At 35.1% G+C, this 24045-nt stretch overlaps 1 protein-coding gene across 2 annotated transcripts; it reads right to left on the bottom strand.

Annotated features, from left to right (window-relative positions):
* Positions 1-14392: 14392 nt before the first annotated feature.
* LOC125271635 lies at positions 14393-23626 on the bottom strand. Of its 2 annotated transcripts, XM_048195756.1 has the most exons (5): positions 23398-23619; positions 21836-22153; positions 21135-21476; positions 18349-18479; positions 14393-15328 (listed from the first exon to the last, which is right to left on the bottom strand). In XM_048195756.1, the coding sequence occupies exons 1-5, from the start codon at positions 23450-23452 to the stop codon at positions 15263-15265; spliced, it is 912 nt and encodes a 303-aa protein (XP_048051713.1). In that variant the 5' UTR covers positions 23453-23619; the 3' UTR covers positions 14393-15262. The 2 variants fall into 2 exon arrangements, with proteins under 2 accessions (XP_048051713.1, XP_048051714.1); XM_048195757.1 differs by lacking the exons at positions 14393-15328; positions 18349-18479 and adding an exon at positions 18809-19759 and having other exon boundaries at positions 23398-23626.
* Between the last annotated feature and the right edge of the window lie 419 nt (positions 23627-24045).

Here is a 24045-nt window from a genome sequence, read left to right as displayed (position 1 = left end):
AGACTGAAGCTGGACAATCAAACTGGATCTCTGACCATCACAAACATCACAACTGAACATGCTGGAGATTATAAACTAGAGTTAAGAGGAGTGGAACTGACATCAAAAACATTCAATGTTTCTGTCTATGGTGAGTAGAGATCATTTGTCCAACAACATATTCTTCTTTTATTTTATTGGAACTATTTACATTTTAACCCTCTATGGGACAGAATATGAAATCAAAGTTAGAAAAAATGAATGACTTTACATTTTACATATATTTAAAGCTAAAATCATTTTCCAAAATTAATTTTCTACATCTGACCTTTGACCTTTTTCCTGGGTGTTTTGTCATTTATAACTGACCTATTAAGGTAAATTATTTTTGGGAAATTGTCTGAAACATCAAATACATTCAAAATCATTTTCACTATCTGAAAAGTAATGAAAAGGTCTTAGTGTTTCAAAAAAAACAACAAAAAAAAAACATTAAAAAGCTTTATTAACATTCCGTTTCATCTTGTGCTACTATATTTCATTTGGAACTCACATGTGAAAATGTCAAAAACTCAAAACAACTTCGCTGCCTGGAAAATAGTCAAACCATGTCTTAGTGTTTAAAAAAACAGAACAATCTTTAACATTTTTTCTTTCATGGAATTCCAAATTAATAATCGTAGCACAAGTGAAAATCAACAAGACTCTTCTTTTTCAGTGTTGACCTGTTTAGTCATCATTTTTGGAGCATTTGCTTGTCAGTGTAGGAGGGCAATAGTGCCATCTTTCCTGACCTCTGGCACAGGATAAGGTACCAAAATGCCTGACTTCCACAACAATCTATGACATATTCTTCATTTCTGCCATCACTCTTATCGCTTCTATCTTCCTTGATCTTCATCTTCTTCCTTTCTTACTAAGACCATATTTTCTGATGCACTGCCACTGTCACTATCATCAACACTTTCTGGAAAGGTACACAGCTTTTCCTCTCTGTCTTCTATAAAACTTACTAACATAAACCTAAAACTGGCAAAAAGGCTATTATCCTGCCTACCAGTAATGAACAATAGTGCAGCCATACAGAAAGAAATCTATCCCCCAAAAGCACTTCATGACATTTATGCATTACACACAGATTTTTTTGGTATTTGAGTTATTGAATTTACAAAACGTGCATTAAAAATGACCAAAAACTTTAGAAAACACATTTGGATGTACAATTACATTTTTTAAACTGAATTTATATGTATTTTCTCATCTGAAATGAACTCACAATGGAGCCTTGACAGCATGTGAACTGATTCACGTTACAATATTTTTATTGTATTTTAAATGCAATTTTTTTTTGCATCATTTATAAATGACATACACCAAGTAATTTAAGATGTGGTACAGGAGACAAACACACTTACAAACACACTTAGCATATTGCCCACCCACTGTCATATTTGGTCCATTGGACCAAATGTATGCTGGATCATTTTTAAATGACCGTGAATCTACAGCAGAATGATGCTGACATCACAGTAATTCACTGCTCTTGTTTTACTATGAATTAACATTATAAAGATCAAAACTCTGAAACTGTAAGAAATGTAATTGTTTACCACTGTAATTATTCTGAAGTCACCATAATGGTGATTAGTGTTACTGGGGATCTTGGGCCTAATATTTCTATTTCAAATTTCTGAAGTCAGAACAAAAAAGATTTGTTAAAATAATGACAAGCTAGAATATGGAATAAGCCAATTAGCTGATTTTAAGTTAGCCAAGCTCACAAATGAATCTGAAGACATTATTTGAATGCAATTTAAGCACGAAAATGTATCAATAACTTATTTTATATTCATAACTGTTTGTAGATGGATCTTTAACAACAGTGAAGCAACTGATGAGATTCATCTTTGAAAGATCCGACCTCAAGATTTTTTCTAATAAGTATCAGTTAATGCACAGACAAATAAAAAAAAAATGACAATGGTGACAATAAAAAAAAAAAAAAAACACACAACATACACATAAAAGCAACTATATATATATAAAAAAAATATCTCTACAGTATATCCGTTCATTGCATTGAGTGCTTTTAATACATCTGCGCTGTAAAACAAACTGTATATTCTTTAAACTCACAGAAAAACTGAGCTTTTTACAGTATAATCGTAAATACCTAATTAAAATCTCAGTTAAGTACTAAAGATTTTATAAGAAATGTCTGAGTGCAGTCAGAAACAAGAGAAGTACTGTGAAATTACTGTGAAAGTAATGCAAATTCCTGTCATGTCTGTGCAACCTGGTTGTGTTGCAGACAGTGACAAGAACCCTAACAAAACACAAAACTAAAGACAAATCAGTCAGGAAGAATAAGGAGAGAACAGTTGTCTAAGGCAGTTAACAGTTGTCTATTCTCACTTTCATTTGCACCAAAGCAGGTGAAACTTATGTGATCCTTTATAAGTCACTAGTGTTAAACCGGTCAGCTAGGAAGCCGAGGCACACATAGATCGTAAAACATGCGGTCCCATTATATATATATATACATTTTTTTACAGCAACTCAGCACATTAAACCAAGCATTTTTATTAGATTTATCTGTATTCCTCTTATTCTCTCATGTTTTTCAGCTCGTCTGCCTGTTCCTGTCATCAGCAGTAACTCTTCACAATGTTCTTCATCATCTTCATCAAATTGTTCATTGGTGTGTTCAGCTGTGAATGTGGGTCATGTGACTCTCTCCTGGTACAAAGGAAACAGTTTATTGTCCAGCATCAGTGTGTCTGATCTCAGCATCAGTCTCTCTCTACCTCTGGAGGTGGAATATCAGGATAAAAACACCTACAGCTGTGTGCTGAACAATTCATTCGCTAACCAGACGAGACATCTCAACATTAATCAACACTGTCACACATGTGCAGGTACAACAAAACTAATATAATGTGTGATTATTTACTGATCTGATCTCTGTCTTCTGTTATAGATCAGACTGACAGATTCACTTACATTAACATGAATCATTACAGGCTCAGTCTTACTGATAGTGTTGATCTTTACTGGATCTCTGTTGATGGCTGGATTTGGGATCTTCTGCATCTACAGGAAACACAGAAAATCTGAACAAGGCAAGTGTTACAGACCGACGTTAACAAGTATTTTTGTAGTTAACACCCTCGAGTTTCTATTTATGAAAAGAACAAGAGATTTCACTCATAATTAGTGTTGGGGGTAACACACTACAAGTAACGCAAGTTACATAATCATAGTTTTCATAATTTTTCAGGTAACTAGCAAAGTAACACATTACTTTTTAATTTTGCAGGAAAATATCCAACCCAATCTCACGGCAATTCGTACATATTTTATGAGGTGGCTAATTCATACAAATTCATACGACCTCACTCATATTTTGCTAAATTGTACGTATTTTACGAGTTGACAAATTTGCATGCATACGAATGACCTACCCCAAACCCCGCCTCTAAACCTACCCGTCACTGGGGTTTAGGCAAATCATACGAATTTGTACGAGTGAGGTCATACGAGGCCACCTCGTAAAATACATACGAATTGGTCGTGAGATAGCGAAATATCTGAGTTACTTTTTCAAATAAGTAATGGCAGTTACTTTATTTTCATATTTACTGACCGACAGCTCTCCTGTCTCCATTGCTGTGAGAAATAAAGGTCAGAGGTGTTGTGTGCGCTGTGAACATAATGGTTATTGTAGTTCTAGACTAAATGTAAATACACGTTTACTTATCTCAATTGCACGAAAACATTCATTATTCCTCAAAATTAATAAAAACAGTGAATTGCGAACTTAGAATGACACAAACCTGCAATAATTGTTAAATAATACAAACATCCTTTATGTATTTAACCCATTTTATTAACCAATATCTTTGCTGCTTCTTCAATTGAAAGGTTTGTTTGAACTGTGCCCTCTACTGTACAGACATGAATTTACATTTCCTTTAGCCTGAGGCCTATTCATTTCACTTTTGGCATAAAGGCCTTTTACATTTGACAAAAATAGAACTTTTTATATTAAAAGCAAACAAACAAGCCCAACTCAGACTTAAAAAGGAACGCAAAAGTAACGTAACGCATTACTTTCCTTAAGTAACTAGGTAACTTAATTAGTTCCATTTTTAGGGAGTAACAAACACAATATTGTAGTGCATTACTTTTAAAAGTAACTTTCCCGCTGCGTAACATCATTGCGCCTGCTGCATTCTGCTCTCATGCCAGAATGAGAGTATAGTTCCTAGCCATATCGGCCTTTTAAATAGGAAAAATATTGAAACTCTTTGGTCATTTTTGAGCAAGATGCTAACGGTCTAATCAGATTCAATGAACTATGTTAAGCTATGATAAAAGTGGTACCGTCAGACCCTGAGATCGACTGAATGGATTCGAAAACGGTAAAACTCAACTGTTTAACTCTAGGGGAGTTGGAAAATAAGCCTGTTTTCAAAAAAAAGTGGAGTGTTCCTTTAACATATACTAAACATGAGTGGAATTTGCACTCCCCCACAACTTGATGCTCATGACAAGAATAACATGTATAGTTATCTTTAAATCGCTGTCATACATGAATGAATATTTTTGCAATTTTACATATAATAATCCACGATGATCACATTACACAAAACTGAAATTGCAAATCAAAATAACACATTGTCAAAATTTTGAGACACCCCAAAATTTCACGAATCATGCTTTCAGGGGAGCCGAGCTCCCCCTAGCTCCCCCGTAGTTCGCACCTTATATTAAGTTATTGTCTCTCAAAAGTAAGGGTCGACTCTGAATCAATTAAACGAGTCGTTTGTAAAACAAATCTTAAGCAGTTTCATTGTGACGTCAACATGAAACATTAGCATATTGCCCGCCCACTTATTGCGCGTGCAGACGCCAGGGAAAACATGAAAAATGTTATGTTTTTATAGAATTTTTTTATTGGAATGGTACAAAACTTGGTAGAGGTTTTGGTGAAAAAAAAAAGTCACACTTTTATTGTTCTCAGTCCAAAATTAACACATTGGAAATAAATGGAATAAATAAAGTTGAATTTCATAGTGAAAAACGTATACTGTGCTCAAACAAAATCTTAGCGAAAGCTAATTTTTTTTTTAAATATCAGCCTCAAATTTGCAAAACAAGTTCTTTAGATGTATGTCTTTGCTTTTCTCACAGTTTTAAAGTAAATTCTGTTTTGGCAAATATACATTTCATATAAAACTTGAAAATGGTATTTTTTCATGACAAATGTAAAATTTGAGAACTTTTTTACTTCAACAATAATCTGACAATTAAGAAAGAGACCAAACGTAAGTTTTGTTCTAAAGCATTCAAGATTCATTCAAGCTGAAATGCTTTGACATAATAACACATATATTGTGAGGAACTAGATCTAGTTAGGATTGAGTTTTGTTGTTTTAACGCATCTATTGTTGTTGTTGAAACAGTTCAGACTCACGAAGATGAGATCATTTACACTGAACCAACGTTCAACAAACGAAATGCGCATAAATCAGTAAGACAAATAATTAATGTTTTGAGTGTCTTTGTATAATTTCAGCAGTCAATCAGACGGCCATGACACACATTACAGCAAAAACAAACCCTATACATCACATTACAGTCTTCAGGATGAACCTGCCACATGTATTATTATTATTTTCTTATGCATTTTTTTTTTACAGAAAGCTGAAGAGGAAGATAATGTGGATTATGCACCAATCACAAAGAGAAGATGATCAAACTTCAGTGTTAGCTGTGTGACCTGTGACCTTTTTTTTTTTTTTTTGGGAATTGGTCATACCGAGGGGTTTAAAGTGTGAAATGGTCTTGTAAAAACTTCAAAATCACTTACCTTGTAATACAATGACATAAATTATAATTAATTTTTAACCCTTAAATGTGTGAAAATCTCATGAAAACAGTGTAAAATGTAGATGCAAAATACTCATCAAAAAGATTGAAGAATCTGCTATTGTCATATTTATTTACATCTCTACACAAATGCGGTTTGATCTGTTAGACAGCTTGTTCTTGAGAATGTGTCTATGTTAGTCACTTGTGGTTGATGTCTGTTTGCGAGTGTGTCTCTGAGGTGTGGAAAGTGTCTGTGAGAATAGAGTGCGGTTGAAGGGCTTTTTCCATTCCTGCTCGCATGAGGCCATATTTCCATTCTGCTCTACAGAAAACCTATATTTCACTTATCAATGCTGTTGTTTGACATAAATGTCTTGAATCATACAGAGTATTTACTGTGGAATATGAAAATATATTTTGTGTGCATATGCATCTTGATCTTTTTAAGAATTTTAAGAATAATTGCAATGTGTGATTTACAGTTTATGATTGATGGTTGTTAATAATTAGTTTAAATCAGTTTTAAGGTGAAACTAACTAAAAGTAGTAGTGCTGATTATAATAATCTTTTATTTTCAGTAGCATAACAGTGCCGCTGTCCAAAGTTAAATGAAAATTGTCAATTTATGGTGAAATAAATTTGAAATCAAATTACTATTAATTAATCAGTTTTTAAAAATTCAATACCAATGCTTTTTTTTTTTTTTTTCTTTCTTGATTTCCAGTGTTGGTGGGGTTTGGGTTACTGTGTTTTGTCGTTTTAGGCATGTAGAGATACACCTGATCCATAATGCCATGTGATGATCACTCTGTGTCAGACAGGGGAAAAACACACATTTACATTTTTTATTTCATTGTTACATTGTTTCAAGCAGTGGTGTAATGTAACAAAGTAATAATACTTCGTTACAGTCCTTAAGTATTTTTTTGGGAGAATCTGTACTTTACTTCAGTTTTTATATTTCTGTCAACTTTTACATTTACTCCACTACATTTCCTAAATAAAATGTATACTTTTACTCTGATACATTTCCCCAAAGCATTTTCGTTACTTACTACAAAATAAAGTAGGAAGAACACAGACTGCAAACAAGTGCTCACACAACCGCGGTTGATTTCATTTTCCGGGTTGCGTCCGTTGCTGGAGCGGCTGAGAAGAGTGCGCTGTCATTATACAGTACGAGAGCGGCCTCTAGAGGCGAAATAAAACTATCACTGATGCCTCGTAGAGTTTGTTTTGACGTGATGTGAAGCTGCGCGCTGCACAGAACGGGACACTTCAAAAACGGATTTAAAACATAGACAACGAAATGGTATGTTATACAGTGTACACTACAGTACATGTTTTCATATCATTATAAAGTAATTAGTTTGTTGAATAGATGCTGCATTAGTGGAGAACAGTAGTATGTTTGCCGTCGAGGCTGAGAGAATGCTAACATTAGTAGTACCTCAAGCATTTAAAACAATGTGACAAAAACACCAACTGTTTAATGTCACGATTGTTACCATTCATTTGCATTAGTTTATATCCATTTGTTCGCTGGTATGCATTCATTATCCAGCGAAGTTGCATATTTAAACTGTATTCTCATCATGCAGCGACAGAAACATTTATCAGAAATGTATTCAATTTCAGTTATTTTATCGGCACTGAAACATATTTTGATTAGATAATCATCAAGTTTTCTAAAATAGAGGCAAATAATGTGTAAAAGTAGAGTACATAAAATAGTCCCATGCTATGCCTTTGTGTGTAAAGATGGCATTTTTAAGCATGACTGTTTGGATTTATAGGAAATAGTAACACTTTAAAATAAGAGTCCATTTGTAACATTAAATAAGGTTAATAAAAGTATTGTTCATTTCTAATTTCAACATTTACATTTTAAAATGGTCTCTTACATTAGTTATAATGCATTATGAATTAACATGAATGATCAATGTATAATTAATATATTAGTATTTTTTGTATTTTTAAAAATTACAATAAACATTTAGCCATTTTTTTAATTCAAAGAAACAAAATGTAAGAAGTTAAAACTGAACACAATCTTGCTGCTCAAACTGTGTATAGAACAATTTTTAATAATCATTTTTTGCTCCTTTTGTATTTTATGTTTACTTGTACTTTTACTTTCAACACTTAAGTACATTTAATATCAAAAAAATACTTTTCGTACTTAAGTACAAAAAATATCACATACTTTAAAACTTTTACACATGTAACATTCTTAACAGTGACTTTAACTTCTGCCAAAGTCATTTTCTGGTAAGATATCTATACTTTTACTCAAGTATGGTTTTCGAGTACTTTATACACCACTTGTTTTTAAGCCTTCACAATGTCACCAGTGAAACATCTACTGTAACACCAAAACAAATGTCAATCAATGTAGAAAGATTATTTTGCACACATAATGGTGTAGTTACAACATTTAACAGCAGGGGTTAACTGGTCGTGTTAAACAGATAAACCCTTTTAGTCAACATCTTTTATTACATCTCACAGTAGAACAGCCACAGGCCCCTAAAATACATACTGTAGGACTGGAGGACAAGAATGGAGGAAATCATCAATAGATGAATCCAACATGAGCATGTGTTCTGGTAAACTGTTCAACAGCTCTAATTTCTTAATTTGATAAATGGATTGAGGCCTACTGTTTTTAGATATTAGTACAGTGTTGTGGTGGATATTAGTGTTTTTGGAGCACATGTGGTTGCAGTTACTGGTCAAAAGCCCACATTCTCTGTGATATTCTGGTTTGTAGAATATGGCTTGGGTCTCATGCTTCTGAGGGACTTTTCACGTGATTCATCATCCAGAAGGTAAAAATCATAAAATCAGCACGTCTCCTCAACAACACAAAGTCATATGATGCCATATATATGATCCATATCATATGAGCACAAGACTGAAACTGTGCAAAAATGTTCACACACATAAGTAGGCCTACGTCTTTCAACTCAACTCAGAAAGTCACTATTTCCAGCCTTTACTAAAAGAAAAGCAACATAACGCCACTTAACGTCAGATGTAGGCCTACAAACTTGGGTAAAGTTGGTTTTATATTCGCAGATTCAGACATCCGTATTCAATAGCCTTGTTAATCACACTACATTGGACATTCAGTGGACATTCACAAGTAAATATGCCATTAAAACAATACTTGCCTATTTTGATCGACTGTGAAAAATGTTGTAAGTTGACAATCGTTGGTTGTCAATATCATGTCGCTGCTTAAAATTCACAAACATTAATTTATTGCACATTTATTGGAAAGTCAGAATTTATCAGAAGTCCGAATATAAAACCAACTTTACCCAAGTGGCCTACAACTCCAGCGAGAAGACCATGGGCGAGTGGAGCTCCACTCTCAAACAGGAAATATGTCACTGCACTTGTGTTATGCTAACGTCTACATCTACCCTAACCCAAACCTACCCTTACAATAATGCGGCCAGAAGAGGTGACGTATTTCCACCCTTTAGTGGAGCTCCACTTGCCCCTCAGGCTGCAGCCAGCCCCTAGATCACCTCAGGGATGACGTGTTTTTGTAGACCAACCAGGAAGTTAGCGGCACACGGGTTCCCTCAATCAAAAACCGGCCTATGCATTTTCCCATAGACTTTTGGAAAATCACAAAAAATAAGCTCTGTGTTTAACAAAGGGTTATGACACTTACACCCTTTGTCTATCAAGATAATCTTTACAAGTTAACACAACATTTATAGATTTTGAAGCCTAAATAAAATGGTCAGATATAAAAAGCTAACAGTAGGCTATAAACGGACTACAGCACACCATGGTCGCGGATCAACATCACCACCACCAAGCTTCCTCAAACTTTATTTAAAAAAAAACATTATTTAAAAACATGCTCTCTGATTATGATCTGTGCTGTTATGAATACTTATCCACTTTTTCATGAGAAATGCTCCAATGTCCAAATGTCCTGTTTGTCATGATGACGTCTAAAGTCCCCGCAAAAGGAAATAGTCCCTTTTAGCAACTGCCGTTTTTAAGACACAATAAAGCTTTAAAAAAATCACAAGAGGGTTAATAACTGGTGTGTTTTATGCATAGACTGTAAAAAAAATATGGGCATAGCGTCCGTGACATCACCCACCCAGTTCTGAACAGCAGTTTTGAAGTGAAAATTAGGCCGCTGCCATCTTAGCAGCGGGTCACTGCACGTCACTCCCGGATAACTGAAAATGGGCAAAGAGGCGGGACATAGTAGTAGCCCTTGTGACTGGTTGCTGAAACCACACCCGCCTAGCTCGACGTGACCATGTTAGCAGGAGCTATCTATCTTAGGCCTACTATCTAAAATATTAATAAAGATAACAAGTTATATCATTAGAAAGTTAAAGGTTTACTGTCAATCTACGCTGTTTTTATTTATTTTATAAGATATAGATGCTCCAACACCAGTAATTTGTGTCGGGTGTGCAAATAAAAACACGAAAAATCAAACGGAACTTCATACCTTTATAATGAAAGAGAGATCGGGAGATTAATTCAATCCGTGGCACTTGGGTAAAATGTCCATTGCAAAACAGTACTTTTTGTCCACGAAAGCATTAAATCCATGAAATATTGATATATTATCCATTGTTTGCATCACATTTCTTCTGAATGATCTGCTCTCCATCATCGTTCTTCAAGAAATAATGCAATCTGAGCAGCGTTTATGTTGTAAAACTGTCTGTGATCGTATATATCTCACAAACAAATGAGCTTGTGTCCAAAGTATAATTTTTCAAAATCGTGCAGCAGTTTTAGTTATAATATCCAAGCAGTGCTGTCAGAGTTTTATATCCTCCTGCTATTGTCATTGTAGTAAATCTCAGGAACTTTCAGCCAATGCCACGATCCAACAACATGTGTTCTGTTTATCTTCCGCATGCGAGCACATCTAACAGTTACAAGGACGCACATCAGTCTCGAGTATAATCCATATTTTATCATATTGTATAAAATAATCCAGAAAAAAGCACAAATACGGCTGAGATGCCAAATTCAGCGGCTGAAATTAGCTGAGGTAACGTCATGAGGCTCACAGATGGCAGCGGCAATCTACCTGTCACTCAAGTGACCACGCCCTTAATTATGCAGAACTTTAAGGCTTAGTATAATTTAAACGGATGAGCTATAAAAAAAATTCACCCCCTCAGAGTTGTCATGAAGGGCAAAATTAGCAGTATAGACCAAAACCACAATTTGAACCAGACAGTAAACGTTTTTTTCTGCTGTAAACTTGGCCTTTTTAACGTGGGACTCAATGAGATTCTGCTCTCTTTTGGAGCCTGTCCCTAGCGGCCAGTCGATGAATTGCAGTTTAAGTCACTTCCGTATTGGCTTCACGAGAGACTGGGGGAGGTTGCCGCTTGATTTTATGTCATAGATCAAAACGTGAAAATATTTAGAGGCTTTGTTTACCACAGATCTTATTTCAGGCGATTTAGCAAAAACCCACTGACTTCAGGCGATGGAACCATAAGTCCTAAAATGCTAACTTGCTTCCAGGTTTTGCCTACAAAAACACGTCATCGCGGAAGTCAACTTTGAAGCCACCGCCCGCCGAGTTTATGACGTCACGGGTTATAATCAAATAAAGTGAATAGTGTAGTTCTTGCGCTACATGATCTTACTACTTTTACCCGATCTTTCTAAAGCAGAATAACGGTATGCAATTCCAAATTCAGCATTAGGCTATTTTGTGCTGATGGACAACTGCAAGCTGCGTATTGAGCCAGCTACATAAATTATATTTGCTATCCGGCAAAATATTTATTTGTATTTCCACCTAATGCTTCCATCTTTGGACAATCTCAAATATTCTGGGAGTTCAGCGAGCTGTTGCTTTCAACTTCTAGAGAAAACTGAAATAAACACCTCAGAAATGAAACTAATACTTTATTTGACCACTAGAGGGACCAGACTTATTCCCTCAGGATAAATGCATAATTTGCTTTGTCAAACATGCTTATTATATTTCGGTAAATAAATAAACAAATAAACAAACAGATGCATTACTAAACCATAACGTAATCAACCATGATAATCATATTTCTCATTATTGTTCCCACAAAAATCATAATTTGAGATCCTCTTAAAAAAGTGTAAATACAAATTTTGTCATTTCTTTTTTTGTGTAGCTGTACTGTAGTAACAATCATCATAATAACTTTTATTTTCCGGCTGTTTCTCCCTATTTATTATTATTATTATTATTATTATTATTTATTTTATTTTTTTTGCAAGAACAGCAACCCACACAGCATGCCCTTGTTATAAATTGCCTGATATTTCATTAATGCATCAAACTAAAGTGTGCACTACAAACAGTATGATTATTCTGCATTAGCGCGCCATCTAGTGTCATAAGTCAACATTCAAAGAATCCAGTTATTATGAATCAGATGTTTTAATGCTATTTATCACATGAACATACATATATCTTTCAAGTTATTATCAAATAAATCAAAGTTAAATAAATCAAGTTAAATTGAATCCGGATTTTTTTGATTACTTTAGCTTTTTACTCAAATCATGAAGTTTATATATTTGTTTTCAGATTGCTGTTTTCTTTCCTCTTCCTCTTATATCTTACACACTAACTTTGACCCAAGTGTCACATAAATACACAATCTTTGATGTTTCTTGTTTCAGAAAAGAAAATATTGTTGTGAGTTTTACTTTAAGACCCTTGAAGTTAACAGAAAAAAGAAAATAAGCACCAGATGGAAGAAAAACACTAAAATTGGAACAAAGAAACAAGAATGCTGCTAAAAGAAAGAACAGTCTGGAGCTGAAGGCTTGAGCTGAACAGAGTTCTTTAATAAAGGCAATCATCTTCAAACAGTGATAATATTATACAAGACAAACATATCAGCAAAATACAAAAAATAAAATACTCTTGACAATCACAGCTGAACAGACGTGAGATGAAAGACAAGTAACACAACAGTCTTCATCTCCTCACATACCAACAAACATGAAAATAACTAATCAGCAACTCATAAAATGTCACAGATGTTTTGTTCAATAAAGATGAATATCTTCCACATGTATGAAGACTTAAAACAGTCTCACTATTATAGTAAACACACTCTCAAAAATGCTGGGTTGTTTCAACCAAAATTTGGGTCAAATATGTTGGGTTAAAAATTTAATTAAAATTTAACCCAACTGTTAAAACAACCCAGTATTTTTGAGAGTTAATACAGGTGTAGAAATTCTGCTGTAACATTCCTCTAGACAGACAATACATTAACTATTTCTCAGGTTTATTTCCAAAGTAGGTCATCCTTAAAATCTTTTTGCACTTTTTTGACCATTCTGCCATTTCACCATCAATTTCTTTGAAATAGTGTCTTATGTTAGTTGCATAGTGACCACTGAACAGACATTTAGAGTTTTTATTTTAAAATGCAAAATTTTAAAATGAGTAGGCCTACTGAAAACAATAATAAAAAAAAATAAACTTGCATTTTTTGCAACACTATCAGTGTGTCCCATCAGGTAATCAAAAGTTTTACACACACTTGCAGTCTTCACAACTACTTGAGCCAAATACAGGAAATACGTCATGTAAGTATCTGACGTAAAATCTGACGTAATCGTGTACTTTCAGCCCAAGTATGGGCATGGTCGAACATGCTGACATAGACCGTTTCAAGCGATTCTCGACATATATTTATGACATAAAGCTCCTTTAATCCAATCACTGCGCTGTAGTATGCATACGATTATAATTGCGGTATTATGCATGAGGAAGTATTACTTCTCTCACCTTGGTCTCTTGTCATTCAGAGACATATCGTTGGTGTTCGTTTCCTCAGTGCTACGGAAAATATGATCGCGTGAGATCGCATTACAGTAGAGAAATCAAATGTCACAAAAGTGCGGCTCATTCACCTCTGCCTGCTCTAGCTGCGTTCAAATACGCGAGCCGTAGGCTGTTTCCCTCAGCACAGCACGTGTGTTGTTTGTATTTTGCTCATGATGCGGTCAGAACTGGAGTTTGAATATGAACACATGAAATATAAGACCATTATGATATACATGCGGAGCGCGCATATGATTGGTTTCAGCACGGAGCTCCGCGATGAGTTTAATAACACTAGCCACGTGTCACATAGCTCATACAGAATAAAGTATCCGTGTTTAAAGTTTTTATTTCACACATTCTCCTGCACCAAACATGAACCAGCACGGTGTAGTTATGCACACATATTTCATCAAGTCTTCTTCAAATGAATTATATGTGCAAACTGGACACTGATACAGTGGTGTAGCCAATCTGAACGCAACGACACGATTATTCTAATAGACAAAAGACTGATTTTGAATGCAGTGCTTGTAAATGTAATCAAAGTAGCCTATTATTAGCCCTATTTAATATTCTTTCACATTTCTCCCTTGTGCTTGGGAGTTTGTTGTCATTTTCTCCATGCTTATACATTAATATTCATTATTCTGTATAATGAGTGTGTTGTATGTCTGTGCTTCATTGGTTGTTCTCTCCCTTCTTCCCCCCCTCTACACTACCACTTTTCCAGAGCTTTACACGCCCATTTTTACAGAGTTTTTGCAGCTCAGAGGTGTGAACGACCAGGGTAAAACAGGGGGGTTTCATGACCCTTTAAACATACTGCTGCACTTAAATCTTGCCTTTTCATTTTCCATAATTGCAATATCACAATTCTATTGTAACATTCTTAATTCAAGATATGTTAATTTGAGAATCAAAATTAAAGATGTTAAAGTTTGAAAAAAATTATCAAAATTATCAAAACAAAGTTTATGATTAAAATAAGGGGAACTGTCTGCCAAATGGGTTATATATATATATATATATATATATATATATATATATATATATATATATATATATATTTTTTTTTTTTTTTTTTTTTTTTTTTAGTTTTTCTGACGCCACTGGCATAAACAGATGGAAATAATGATCGATATTTCAAGCCAGATCAGTGCATTAAGTTTATATAGTGCAAAATAAATGAAACGGAGATGATGATGAGTCACTGTTTCTGTCTGAGTCACTTTGGCAGCTTTAAAATACATCAAGCACTCACTGATATATTGCTGCTGTGTTGCTTATTATTTCTCATATACTGTTTAAGGCTAAATGTAAACTTGATTATCAGTTTTTGATGTCATATTTAAACTGGTTTCAGTGTTTGTTTGTTTTTTTACTGGTATTGGTACTGACTACTGAAATCTTAGGATCACTCTTGAAGAGTGTTTCAACTGATCCTCTTCTCTACATCACTTCCTAATTCCCTTTGTGTCCCTTTCGATCAAAGTATCAAAATTATAAATGATGTTAGATTGTTTTACTAGCCTGAGGCTGTTTTACTCGGCCTGAGGCTGATTTTAGGATGTGTCCTCCTTCAAAGGAATGCCATTTGGATCAGGTGGTGAGTTACCATCATCATCCTCCTGTAAGAAAACACATTCACAAAAGTTAAAAGTAGTGATGGAATTGATGTTTAACACACACACACACACATACACACACACGCACACAAATAAACTCAGCAAAAAAAGAAATGTACCTTTTTCACAATAATGCATTTTAAAGAATTTTGTAAAGATCCAAATAAGCTTTACAGATCTTTTATTGGAAAGTGTTTAAAATTTTCCTGCTTGTTTAATGAACCATAAACAATTTTTGCGCACACACCTGTAAAACAGCTCTTAAGACACTAACAGTTTACAGGTGGAAGAAAATGAACATCAGTAACCAAAGAGAGCTTTCTACTAAAACACCAGTGTACAGATGCTCTGATCTCTGATCAGCTGAGTGAAGATGCCACAGACCTGCTGCAGGACTGCAGATGTGAACAGAGCAATAAACTGCAGTGTCTGTAATGAAACACAACTAAATCAGATCTACAAGAGATAGAAGGACAGCTGATGTGACCATATGAACCATCAGATGTGTTCGAGAAAGTGCCCTGGTGGAAGAGTGGAGTAACATCTCAGAGCAAGTTGGCACATCTTCCTCAGTCCATTAGGATGAAATGTGCTGTAATGGTGCATTCCCATCACAGCATCAAAACTCCACTCAGTGCTGCTGGCAAACACCTTCGCTTTGGGTTGTGAATGTAAGTATGTTTAATCTGTGTTTATTTCAACACACGGACAATATAATCAACAGAGATTCACACGATTACATCTGAGAAATGCTTTGTTTCCTAATGTTCCATGTAATGATATCCTATTCATTTTCGAAATTTCTGTAAACCCAGAACCAGTGCGATCACAATGAAAACATCCACCTGCAATATATATATATATATACACACACACACACACACACACACACATATATATATATATATATATATATATATATATATACCTAAAAGTACCTAAAGTATTGGTCTGTTCTATTAAGGCAATTGCTTTGTGATAATAGTTGCACTTTCATGTTTTGTTATTAAGGGGGGGGGGGTCTAATTCTGACTTATTTACACTGTTAAAGAGTTGGATTCTCATGCTAAACATGGCCAGTTTCAAAACACGAGATGGACGTATGACGGAATATTTCTGTGCCAAAAATACTCTTCAAATCCTCACAAACTTCTGGGTCTTTTTTTTCGAGTATGTGCCTGTGTGACATCAGAATGGTTGGAATCCTGTACGGGCACTTCTCCCGGAAGAGCGAGCGCACACGTCGACCGAGTGAGAAAGCAAGAGCACGCCCATCAATGTGCTTCGTTCGGCTTTATGGAAGTCATCATCAGCGCTGCACAGGACTTGCTCGAGAAAGATTTGTCACTTTGTTTTTAGACCACGAAAACAACGTCACCAAAGAAGTGTGTTTTTGGTTGTGAGGGAAAGATAATCTTGCTTCCCAAAGAACCCAGCGTTAAGAGCTGAGAGATTGATGCGCTCTCTATATTTGTTATTAAAATAACCATAACCATAGTTTCAATCACTTTTTTATTGGTTAAAATGAATGGAGAATATCTCGTGTTTTTCCGTGGCTGCTCGAGCCCTCAGGATCGGTGCTTATGGTTTTATAAACAAGGTCCAGTTCCATGCTGGATTTACAGATCATTTGAAACTGAAAGATGGAGAGGTCACAGCCCGGTCATGAGTCGGAACCGCAGGTGAAGAGTAAAGCTGCTTCAAATGTCTGTTTTTTTTGGCAATAGGCACCTGAGTGCATATAATGTAAACAACATGAACATAGAGAATTCATTAATTCGTTATTCATCATTCATACGCTATATTCATTATAGTGATTCAAAAGTTTATCCATGGATAACGCAATGATGTATTGTGTGTATTTAAATACAGTTGTTTAGCTGACCATTGGTAGCTTGCAGCCGATCTCTTAACAAAAGCTGCACATGCTCGTCCTCCAGGAGCTCGGCTGTTTTTTCGCAAAATACTCGGTACAGTGTATGTATCTTTTACATACATAAATCTGATAAAACTAAAGACTTTTCAGCGATATGAAGGATGCACTACTACTCTATAGGTAATCAAGATCAACATGAGATTGGCAGTAACTCTTAAGTTCATTTGGGAGCTGTTTGCGTTTTTGATTGTTCTGAATATCTGCTTCTGTAGTGTTAAGGTCATTGCACATTGAGTCCGAAATTCGCATGCGAAACTTTCGCACGTTAAAAAATAAATTCGACCTCACGTTATGTCAATCGCGTTTGCACACTGCCTCCGAAACTTTCGTCCGTCAAAAAAATATTCGGATCAGGTTCGATTTTCTGCGTTTTTCGCATCCGTGGCACGCATTTTGAGAGATGTTTTGACAATTCAGAGCCACCGTACGCGAACGCAAAAATCCAGAATGCCATCTGACAAGTTGATCCACGTCGTCTACAGCACAAAACAGCCACACTGAATGACAAACAACGTGAGGAATACAAAGAGACCGAATATAAAGACAGATTGTGCCAGTAGTAAAGCATCAAACAGAGCCACTGACATCCTGAAGTAATCTTTGAAACGCTCGGCTAATCCCGCAGCTCCTTGATGAGGTGAATTCTCCTTTCTCTCTATGCAATCTCGGGATTGAATGGACCCAATATTTCCTCTTTCTTTTTCTCTTTTTAAGAAGAGAGGAGACAACTAATCGTGCTCACTGCTTGAAGACTTCATTTTGTATTGTTTTGCGATTTTTTCGCAACGCATTCATTAATACGCATCGGACTCGGTGTGCAAGGTCTCTGTGCGTGACGAATTTTTAGGATTGCGAATACGAAAAAACGCATGCGAAAATTTCGGACTCAGTGTGCAAAGGCCTTTAAAAATAAAGGACAAAAATGACTATTCACGGTTTGCATATTTGTTTCAGCCAATAATAAAAAAATAATTTGAATTATATGATAATAATAAATAATATACAATATGTATTCACTGTTCTTTTAAAGGTTTTGTGTGCACAGTAAATCTCATATCTTGTTAAATGATCGGTTTGTAATACTTACATTCTGTGGTACTGCTGTATGTCTCCTGCGGTGACAGTAAACCACAGCACCAGCAGCAGTTGCAAACACCAACAGAACAGCAACAACTATTCCTGCTACAACACCTGAAGACAGATCTGAATCTGGAACAGCTGAAGACAGACAGTTATTATTACTAGAGAGTGAATGATTATACATCCAATATTTCACAATATCTTTGACAATTACACATACTTATACTTTGTATGACATTGATTTAAAGGATTAGTCCACTTTTAAAAAAACTTTTCCTGATAATTTACTCGCCCCCATGTCATCCAAGATGTTCATGTCTTTCTTTCTTCAGTTGAAAAGAAATTAAGGTTTTTGATGAAAACATTCCAGGATTATAAAGGACTTCAATGGCCTCCAGACGGTTGAAGGTCAAAATTACAGTTTCAGTGCAGCTCAAAATGGCTTTAAACGATACCAGACGAGGAATAAGGGTCTTATCTAGAGAAACGATCTGTCATTTTCTAAAAAAATGTAAATGTATATGCTTTATATAAACAAATGTTCACCTTTGTAACGTCTGCACAGGATCAGGAGCAGCAATACAACTGTAAAGTAAAGAATGCTTTTAACATCTGACCCCTCCGTATAACTCACGGACCACGGCTCTGGCCAGTCTGGGAGAAACTATGACTTTGGCATCTTTGTTACCAAATCTGAAGCTAAACAGAAGACCCCATCATCAGCTCCGGGGACTTCAAAAGAGTCACCCCATGTGGGTTAATGGCCAGGTGCCCCAATACACACCACACACACACACACACACACGCATGGAGATTGTATGTACATTTATCCTCAAAATATGACTGCCCAAGTGTACCCGTCGTTGTATTTCAAGTTGCATGTATGTATCCCTAGTATGTAAGCTTAGCTATAACTGTAGTTGTGTTAGTTTCATTCTAAATGATAAATGTCTTTTATGTCTTTGCCATCTGACAAGTTTGGTCTCATTGTAAACCTCTCTGAATGTTCTAATTAACAATGTATGTTACATTACTGTAAAATGCATTCTTCTATTTTTAATGGTACTTCAATGAAAATGTACTCAGATCTGACATTTCAAAACTAGGTCAATAGGTCTGTCACAAATTAGGTCATAAATGGAGACAAAGAAAAAGTTTGCCCGCCAAAATTGCACCCTCACCATTGGCTGGCGCACCCAAGGAGGCGTTCTGGTTTGTTGTCCTTAAAACACAATGACACGCGTCACTTCGTCGCACAATTTTTTCTTTTGTCAAGCCTTCTTCATCCTCCCTCACCTAGGAGACGGACTCTCTCTTCTTTATTTTCCGGTTATCTTACTCTTAAGTTGAAATCTTGTTTGAAAATCCCACCGAAGAGCTGAACGGACCACTCGCTCCAAACCACGTGCACTGAAACTCTGACAGAAAGGCGAGCATGTTAACCACAGCACCTGAACTTATGCAAGTACAGAAAAATTTCTTTCCACGCGCTTTAAGCTCTGTGTAAACTGAGTTTCCTTGCTGGCTCTCAAAGGTTTTAACTGTTTTAACTTTACTTTCGCTTTCTATATATATGTGTATTATTTAGTTGTATAGCCCATGTATTCGTAGTTTCATATATTAAATACATTATATTCATGCTCGATTGTTTCTGTTGCTCATTCAGAAAATCAAGTCACTTCTATGTTTCAATTCTACAAACTGCTTTACAATTTAAAGCTAGAATAGGAAGTTATTTCTCATGGCCAGAGATTAACTTCCTTTTATAATAGTCAATGAGAAAACTGATGGTTTGCTGGACAAACTAGACCAGTCTTTCTAAACCGACTATTAAACTAGAACTAATCCTGAAACATATACATAATTAATTATAACCCATTGTAGTTAATTCACAGTATATGTGCATAATTCCCTTTTTGGTCGATTTATATTATAATTAATCATAACGCGTTGTGATTTAATATATATATATATATATATATATATATATATATATATATATATATATATTATTTATTTATATATATATTTCACCCATAATTTGAGCTAATTAATTACCTGTAATTCGCTACACCTTCTAAGTGCTTTCTCCAAAACCGCATTTCCATATTCTCCAAAAAGTCTACACTGTATGTCCTACGCCTTCCCTATTCAATTTACAGAATGAACATTTTTTCCGTAAGTAGAATAGGGAAGGTGTAGGACATACAGCGTAGACTTTTTGGAGAATATGGAAATTCAGTTTTGGCAAAAGCACTTAGAAGGTGAACATTTGTTTATATGAAGCATATACATTTACATTTTTTTCGAAATTGACAATCGTTTTCGCTAGATAAGACCCTTATTCCTCGTCTGGTATCGTTTAAAGCCTTTGAAGCTGCAATGAAACTGTAATTTTGACCTTCAACCATCTGGAGGCCATTGAAGTCCTTTATAATCCTGGAATGTTTTCATCAAAAACCTTAATTTCTTTTCGAATGAAGAAAGAAAGACATGAACATCTTAGATGACATGGGGGTGAGTAAATCATCAGAAAATGTTTATTTGAAAGTGAACTAATCCTTTAACTGATAAACGGCAGCTTCTGTTGTTGTTAAAACAGCACTTTGAGCTCAACTGGAATCAGTGGCGCTATCAGGAAAACTGGCTGATATTATGCAATATTCATGTTAATAACATTAGTCAAAGTGTTATTTTCCACAGCCCAACACATATTGTGTTTATTTAAAATATTGAAATGTTTAGTAAATTTCTCAAAGGAAAACTCATTGAATGACTGAATTATTTACTCACCAGTGACAGTAACACTGAATCTCTTCAGTCTGGTGATGCTGAAGCTGCTGTTGTTGATGATTATCTGCAGTTTATATTCTCCAGAGTCTGTGTTTCTGGTGTTTGTGATGGTCAGAGATCCAGTCTGATGATCCAGCTTCAGTCTGTCTCTGAATCTCTCATCACACTGAACATCTGTACAGATCTTACTCTGATCTCCAGTGATTTCAGAGATGAGAATCTCATTAAAATACCACCTGATCACATCATTTGGGTTTCTTATTACGCCAGGATCTAAGGTAACAGATTCTTCCTCATTCACTGACTTTCTCTTCACTTCATCTTGTTCAGCAGAAGAAACTCCTGAAACACAAACCAACAGATACTAGATGTTTTTGTAGTTAAAAAAAAAAAAAAAAAAAACCTTCACAACATGAAAGAACTGTGAACACGACTGCCACAGAACAAGCCCTTGACACTGTCACCTCTGTCAAAACAGTGTGCCAATATAGTGTATTTAGTTTTAAATCAAAACGAGCTATTTAATGATGTAAAGTGAGATGATTCTACAAACTAAACAGTAAAGAGACTATCTATACTGTAAATGAATTAATATACAGGTAAAGAAAACTCTGAATATCATTGTAAAAAAAAAATCAAACACATTAACAATGTGTTTTAAACATATATAAACAAAATTTAAACATTCATTTATGGCTCACCATTGACAGTAACATTGAAGATCTTTTCACTGTCGCTGCTGCTGAAGATGATCTTTAGTTTATATCCTCCAGAGTCTGTGTTTCTGGTGTTCATGATGGTCAGAGATCCAGTCTGATGATCCAGCTTCAGTCTGTCTCTGAATCTCTCATTACCTTCATTACACTGAACATCTGTACAGATCTTACTGAGATCTCCACTGATCTGAGCGATGCGAGTGCTGTTGAAATACCATTTAATATCTTCTTGATGTTTTGTTTGAACATTTGTGTTCAGAGTGACTGAATCTCCCTCTTTCACTGACACTCCATCTGAAGCACCTAAGCAAAATACACAATAGAGCATGTTTTTCTACAGATCATTATGGAGCCCCAGACATGACATGCAGGAAAAAATAGTAGGCAAAATCGTGCGCACGATTTACTATTTCGTTCCCTTGATTTATAAAGCATGTGCATGTTTAACCCTTTGACTGCCCCACCAAGAAAAAGGCATTTGTTTTTGTTTGCATTTCTTATCTCCTTATTTCGCTAGTATTTTTTTTCAACACATCCCATAATTTTTAAAATATCGGCCTCTACCAAATGGTTGATATGTCACTTTAAGGCAAAATAATGGAATTCATGAAAATCAGAAAATATGAACTATAATACTAATTTATTTAAAACATAATAAAAATAAAATAGTTTTATATATTGAATCTTGTTTATTTATTGAAGTATTCCATAAAATATTTCAGATTTTCATTTTAACACAGGAAATTACATGTTTCTTGTTTTTTTTTTAACAATAACAAAAATAACACAAATAACTAAAAGTAACAAAACTAAAGATTTTTTAGACTTTTATGATTTAAGAAACACGCCAAGTGTGCAGTGCAACAGGATTTTTCTTTTTCTTTCTTTTTTTTTAGACATAAGAACATCATTAATTTACACACTCACTCAACTGACAAACATACATGAGTCTAATGAATGATCTTACAGGCCTACAACAAAAAATCTATATCTTTATTCATATTTTTTTAACCCCCTTTCTCTATACATATATTTACACATTACAATCAAATATTTTGATAAACTCATAATAAACATTACATATTTGAATAGTACGCTACCTATAAAAATACTTAAAATAATTATTTTCCACCGCATTGACTCTATAAAGTGCCGTGTTTTCTACATTTGATACATTTTAGTCCTAAACAACTCGCGTAAATAACGTGTTTAGGCCACATTTAGGCCTACATTTTATGAATTTGGCAGAAGCTTTTAACCAAAGCTACATTGGATCAATTTATGCACTACACTGATCCAATGTTTACACCTAGTCACGTGACCTATATAAAAAGGCCTTTGTCCATTTCAATTGCATTAGTGGCGTTTTTATCGTTAAAATGTGTTTTACTGATCATCGATTCTGTGACGTTGTTGTTCTCAACTTAACATATACCCTAGTCTAACTATCACCACAGCACCAAATATGCGGATATGCCTAATAGGCTAGGCCACCGAAATAAACTTGACACCGGAAAAGAGATCTTCACACGCGGAAAAGATCTTACCGTGTCCGAGTAAAAACACTACAACCACTACAAAAACATCAAAGAAAATCTTCATTCTTTTGATCCAGTTTCCACTATAAAGTGAAAGTAAACTGGGAGTATCCCTATCGTGGGCGGATTGGCCATCTGGAACTGCCAGAATGGCCGGACCAGTTCTGGGGAACGTTGATCCGTTGTCCTGTAGAGTTTAACTCGAACCCTGAAAAAACACCCACCGGCCTGTAACTTTAGTAATCCTGAAGATCTTGATTAGCTTAAGGTGTGTTTAGTTAGGGTTGGTGCTGAACTCTGCAGGACAATGGCTCCAGGATCAACGTTCCCCACCCCTGCATTAAAATTTGGGTCAGTCCGGTCAGTTCATGACGTAGTAAGTCCTTCCGCAAATGCAAAAATGCATTTCGCTTTGTTCCGTTCGAAAATGTCGTATAATTATCATTTTATCGCATTAGTGTATTACATTGCTCATTCTTGACCGTCAGTCTGGATTTGATTATTTTAATGAATTTGAAGACAAGCCTACTTTTGAGTTTAAATGACGGAGTTATTTTAATAACAGCTAGGCTACAACAAGGTAGAAACAAGAAAAAGTGTATCTGTAGGCTACATATTATGTTAATGTAGGAACAATCTTGAGGAAAAATGCATAGG

This window comes from Megalobrama amblycephala, linkage group LG7 (assembly GCF_018812025.1).
Source record: "Megalobrama amblycephala isolate DHTTF-2021 linkage group LG7, ASM1881202v1, whole genome shotgun sequence".
NCBI lineage: Eukaryota > Metazoa > Chordata > Actinopteri > Cypriniformes > Xenocyprididae > Megalobrama > Megalobrama amblycephala.
The sequence above is the reverse complement of the archived record's forward strand: the minus strand, read 5'-3'. Positions and strand labels throughout refer to the sequence as shown.